This window comes from Wyeomyia smithii, chromosome 2 (genome assembly GCF_029784165.1).
Source record: "Wyeomyia smithii strain HCP4-BCI-WySm-NY-G18 chromosome 2, ASM2978416v1, whole genome shotgun sequence".
Taxonomy (NCBI): Eukaryota; Metazoa; Arthropoda; class Insecta; order Diptera; family Culicidae; genus Wyeomyia; species Wyeomyia smithii.
Window position 1 is genome coordinate 273,980,942 of NC_073695.1, and position 6,000 is coordinate 273,986,941.

At 36.5% G+C, this 6,000-nt stretch overlaps 1 protein-coding gene across 7 annotated transcripts in view; it reads left to right on the top strand.

Annotated features, from left to right (window-relative positions):
• LOC129720116 (uncharacterized) overlaps positions 1–4,809 on the top strand; it is a 50,877-nt gene extending 46,068 nt beyond the window's left edge. Inside the window, exons 1-7 of one of the 7 annotated variants that reach the window (XM_055671547.1) lie at positions 1,643–2,490; positions 2,743–2,878; positions 2,939–3,273; positions 3,333–3,515; positions 3,567–3,656; positions 3,714–4,048; positions 4,200–4,809. In XM_055671547.1, coding sequence (XP_055527522.1) covers positions 3,494–3,515; positions 3,567–3,656; positions 3,714–4,048; positions 4,200–4,562 — 810 coding nt within the window. In that variant the 5' untranslated portion in view covers positions 1,643–2,490; positions 2,743–2,878; positions 2,939–3,273; positions 3,333–3,493 and the 3' untranslated portion in view covers positions 4,563–4,809. Of the gene's footprint in view, positions 1–823; positions 1,058–1,642; positions 3,274–3,332; positions 3,516–3,566; positions 3,657–3,713; positions 4,049–4,199 lie in introns of those variants that run through there. The other 6 variants (XM_055671546.1, XM_055671544.1, XM_055671548.1 and 3 more) reach the window with 6 other exon arrangements.
• Positions 4,810–6,000: the final 1,191 nt, after the last annotated feature.

Consider the following 6,000-nt stretch of genomic DNA (forward strand, 5'->3'; position numbering starts at 1 on the left):
GTTTCGAATTAATTTGTTTACTTGAGAAGATATTTTCATTCTTTTGAAAATTTCTTTGTATTTCAATTTTAAATTTTTAAATTCAAAGCTTAAACTTATCATTTTCTTTTTTCAATTGTTCAATTGACGATAAATTCAACTTTCCTCCCTTTTTGGCTTCCATGTATGTTTTAAGAACAAAGTCGTTTTCAAATTGAATCAACTGGCACGTATTGCGTAGTTTCATGAAAATTTTCCATCATTTGATCTGCGTGCTGCAATAACAAAAGCCAAATTGAAATTTTCCTCCTCATTTAATTTCCTTGAGTCCGAATAACGATCTCCTCAGAATAAATCCCGAGATTCCGATCGTACTCACTTATAACGTGAAAAAAATCTTGTTTAGTGTAAACTCTCCATGAACATGAACCGAAATATTTATTTCACACGAAAATAATTAAATTTGAAAAACGTGACGGCAAAGTTTCCCTTGAAATATTTCACATACAACGATCGTCGATGAAATCGATATCGTTTTACTGTAATTCACTCTAAAAGCTCTTTCAACTACAGTCTACACAAATCATAACAACGAAACGTTAATTAAAAATTTACTGGTAATATACGGATGATGTCTTGCTCAATCTGCCCTGAAGAAAACAAGTAACTTTGCTGCTTCTAAACTCGGAGATTTATCAAGAATTCGAAAGGGAGTATTTATTTTTTATGTATCTTATCTTGTTTTGCTGATGGAACTAATTTCTTCGCAGACGACACGGATGAAAAATCCGACATCCCGCAAGATAAGCTAATTACTAATTGCTTCTCTGTTTTCTATTTTTAGGAAGCAGATCAAAAAACGGAGACGTAGGGAAGATCAACACATATATAAGTTATATAAGTTACCAAAAACCACGGGAAAATTTAGAAGAAATAATTAGGAAAAAAAAAAGTTACGAACAACGTGGAAATAAAAAAAAATGATGGGAGGAAATTCGCGAAGGAAAATCGAGAGCATTTTTTTTTAAGATTTATCAACAAATATTTATTTTTCATCAAACATTAAGATAGGCGTTAGGTGAGTATTAATGCCTAATATTATTCACAAAAGGCAACAAGAGAGATGAGTCTCGAGCCTGTAATGTTTTTTTTTCCTTTTTCCATTTTGGTGTTTTTGGACAAATTCGTTCATCGAAAACTGTGGTTCCTTTTAGAAAGTTTCATAGCTCATAAAACATCCAATATTCCAACGTGAGGTTGGGAATTGGTTTTCATTTGACGGGATTTTTTCAATTATCGAGCATAAACCAATGTTTGGTATTATTTTTAGATATAAACAGAGATAAACTGTTGTCGAAAAAACTTAGTTGGTTAACTCTAGAGTTAAAAACTAATTTATCTCCGCAGAGAGGGGCAAAACATAATTTTGCTCAGTACTCAATGCGCAAATGAAAAAGCAGACTGTATGAGTGTTCCAGCACAAGCGAATACGGTTACTGTTGTTCACTGCGATAACCAATAACAGTATACTTGTAACCATCTAGTATACCATTATGAAGTCTGTGTTAGAAAAATGAACCAAACACATGCCGTAAATGTGTCGCAAACTAACTCCCCAGCCAGCAATTTGGTCCGTATATTTTAACTGATGTTAAGATATAAGTACCTTTGTACAATCTGATAAAGTTGTATATGAGTTTCTATAAGAGCTTATAAGTACCAAAGTGGAGGCAATATACGTACCAAAACAGTTCGCTCAGTTAAAGATATATAACTTTTCCTTTAATTTTTTACAATTCTACAACGATTTCCTTTTACATAAATTCTGAGGTATGAACAACTCTGTACGCTACTTAGTACAATTTCCTTTTGTCATAGTTCAAGCATAAATTCAATTTCGTTTCACCCGTATTATGATTCTAGTACGATGCTTCATGAACTAATACGCAGTGGTGTGTAACATGTACTGCGAACAAATTTTGGATTATATACAACTTAAAGTTACTAAAATATAAAAATTATAAAACTGAGTAGCGAGAGTATATATATATTTTTTTTAATGAGAAGTACGCGCTTTACTTAAATTAGTGCAGTACTTAGTATGTATTAATTATTGGTTAGACACGACACTTGCTTTTAATATATTTTACAAACCTTTCATCAGTCTCGATCCCCCGACGTTCCGATCACTGCTCCTATCCTCTATCCACAACGTTATTTTACGATGATGCGTATCAACAAATTTAATCTAGTACTGTTGAAAGCTTAAAATTGTATGCACTTATAAATCGCATATAATGTCACTTATTGTCTTCAATGTTGACCAAAATCTATTTATAGATATTGATGTCGATATATAACTCAATATTACGTCATATACGAAGGAATAATATCATGCGATCTACATTGACCTTCTGTTCAACTGTTAAACGATTCAATCAACTGCAATCAGCAACCTTTAAACAAGTGTGGCCACTTTTAAGCAAAGTATTTTGTAGCTGATTTTAAAAGGTAAAATTATTAGTTTCGAGAAGTTACCGGTGAACAGCAGAAGAACTCAAATTCGCGCAATTGTTAATAATTTACGAAAATATCATAAGAAGAACAACAAAGAAAACACTCTTTGAGTGTTTCTTTGTTGTTCTACTTATTACTTCCAGCATGATAAAACGTATTTTACAACACAATCTGTGAATAATCAAATAGTTTTTTTTTTTGTGAATAATCTTTCATTACGATTTATGATTCGAATTTGCATCCCAGAATAATATCTTTGATATGTATTAAGTAAACTTCAACACAGTTTGAGAATGACTTAAAAAAAATTGGCAACTCTGTACAGATGTAAACAACCAAGTGCAAATCAAGTCAAAGTAATCCTGTGTCGTTTCGTTTTAACGTATTTTTCTGTGAATTTCTAATATTAGGGCTCAATAAACATAAAACTCTTGCATTTCAGATGTTTAGTGTCATACAATTTATAGAAAACAATAAATTCAACGTGCTGGCGGTTCCGTCTTCATGGGTGAAACAAGGCAAACTGCTTTGGCCGAAGAATTTGGCCAGTGACGAAATAGAGCTTTTGCGAACTAAGGGTGCTGAGTTCCATGGTTCGACGAAAAACATCCCATCAATTGTGACTGAAAAATTCCGGAGTTTTACATCAGCAGAAGCTGCAGTAGCAGTCATGGACAGCAAAGATGTGTCGGATATAGAGGGGAAAAAAGCTTCTCAAAATTGCTGCTAAGCGACCGAAATTACAACCACAGGTCAATTATGATTCTTTGTGTCAAGGTAAGTCATATGCTTTCACATGCAGTCACTGGAAGTAATAAAATATTCATGATTTTTAGCTCTTGCTCAGTCATCTCCGTCATCACCGTCTCACTCGGTTCCTCCAAAGTTACTAAGTTCGCAACAAGTAACAGCAGGTTCTCCACCACGTTTGTCACCAGCATATCCTTCGAATGCTTCTCCTGCTTTTACTGATAACATTGTTTATTCTACTGAGTTGATGCAGAATCCTGATTCAGCAGGTAATTGATATATTAAGTAGCCTATGCTTCGGATTAGAAAAAATCTTTTAGTTCCGACTTCGCTAGTTTTCGACAACATTTACTACGATGAAAATCCTACTGTAGGGCCTGAAGAAAACATAAACAAAATCGAAGCAACAGGTACGCTCCAAAGCACGCGTATGAATACGTTTTTATATCTTCTCGGTTTATTTTCAGATGCTTCAAATACGCTCACATATATATCATTGACAGAGGAGTTAGAGCATGTTATTGGAGCAACTGTAAAGACAACGGTTGATGAAGCTATTAAAAAAGCCGTGCACACTTCTATTCCGACAATAATTCAGTCTGCCGTGGAGCGTTCTATGAAGCAAGGCTTTCAGGAAGGATTTGCACAATTGGCAGCTCTAATGGAAATGCAAAAACCAACGGGCAGTGCTGTCCAGAGTAGCGTGCTTGCCTATGCTGAAAAGCATGTACTAATTCGTGACGAAAGGAATCTCAACGAGTGGAACATCAGACTTGCGAACAGAGAGATTTTCGAATGCTACGTAAGTTCCATTTATTTTTAACAAAAATCATTCCACAGACTAACAGACACAGCTTGAATATACCTTTATTCATAGTTTATAACTCTTTATGATTTTGCGAGTGCTTTGTAACTTCTTAAGCGGGCCGTTTGATAAAATTTCTCATTTGCAGGCCGACTTCTTCGGAAGAATAATCATTCCCAATGCACATTACGGCCGTGGAGACAATGCATTTTACACTCTCGTAGATTGTCTTTTCACACGTGATTTTTGGAAACAATTCACATGGACGGGGATAAGCCGCGGTGAAAAGTGCAAACGTGGATTTCGCGAGTACGGCAACGTTACTCAGTTGTTGTTATGCATCATACAAGTTGGCGATCCCACTTTTAATGCTCAGATGATTGAAGCGTTCTGCAAAACCAAACTTTTCCGTCATTGCAAGCAACGATCTGATAGTCGATTGCTCCGAAAATCAACTGTCCGCCCGGGACGTGGTTTCAAAGGCGAGAAAGGAAACGACAAAGCGAAATAAAGCGACAGAGGAGAACGAGAAAAGGAAAGAGATAAAAGTGTTGAAGTAAGAGCCAACGAAGAAGAGGTCAAAGATGCTAACGGATATGATGAAGAAGAAGAAGAAGATACTGATCGGGATGCTAGCTATGAGGAAAGCGTTTGCGAAGAAAATACTGGCAAAGACTCCTGAACTTTCTCTCCTTATTGTATTTTCTCTTGGATATTCTGATTTTGACTCAGCTGAAGAACTTGAAATGTGATCGAAATGGACAACACAAAGAAAAATAAATTATAGTAATAAAAATTATAGATTCAGTGTTTTATTTACATAGATCACAAAACCTCACAGATTTCAATCCAACGTATGTATTAGTGGTATGAATACAATGCCTTCTGAACATGAAATAGCTACAAGCTTGCACATTATTGCACAGCATTCGTACACAAGAACTTTCGATCGATTATTAAGGTTTTCTCTTACTTTACTTACTTTACTTTAAAGGCGACAGACCGAATATCGATCCAATGCCGAATCCAGAATACGTCGCCATGTCCCTCGGTCTTGGGCTGCTATCCTCCAATCGCCCCTAACACCTATTTCGCGTGCATCCTCGTCGACAGCACACATCCAACGAGTGCGGGGTCTACCACGAAGTCGTCGACCTCTATCGGGATTCCTGCTAAATATAGCCTTCGCTTGACGCTCATCCGGCATTCTCGCTACATGCCCAGCCCACTGAAGCCTGCCGTGTTTTATCCGCTTGACTATATCCGCCGATTTGTATGCCTGGTACACTTCATGGTTCATGCGTCTGCGCCAAACACCATTTTCTAGTTTGCCGCCAAGGATTGAACGCAAAATCCTACGCTCAAAAACACCAAGAGCTCGCCGATCAGCCTCTTTCAGCGTCCATGATTCATGGCCGTAGAGGGCCACCGGAAGAATCAGTGTTTTATAGAGGGCAAGTTTAGTAAGGTTTTCTCTGGCAACATACATACATTGTCGGACAAAACATTAAGACCAGTGCTCAAACAAAAAAAGAACGTGACAAAACTTTGAGAAAAAAAATCCAATCCAGTACTTCAATCAATTTTTAATAATTTACTTGCATTGTTCGAAGAAATTTATAACATATGTAGTTGAAACAATAGTAGTTCATTGAAAAATGCGTTTCAAGCATACTTAATAACTAAAAAGACGCGACAAAAATTAAGACCAGTTTTGAAATTTATGGTAAAAAAAATGAAACAAGGAAATTAATACCGTGAAAAGCTTCTAGGGTTAGTATTTGGTCGTGTAACCTTTGTTACGCATCACTTGACGCACCCGGTTCGGCATGGATTCCACCAGCTTCAGGCACGTGGTGACCGGGATGGCGTACCAACAGGCTTGGATCCTATCCCACAGTTGCTGCTTATTTTTCGACTTTTCCATTTACACCGACCTTTTCACGATC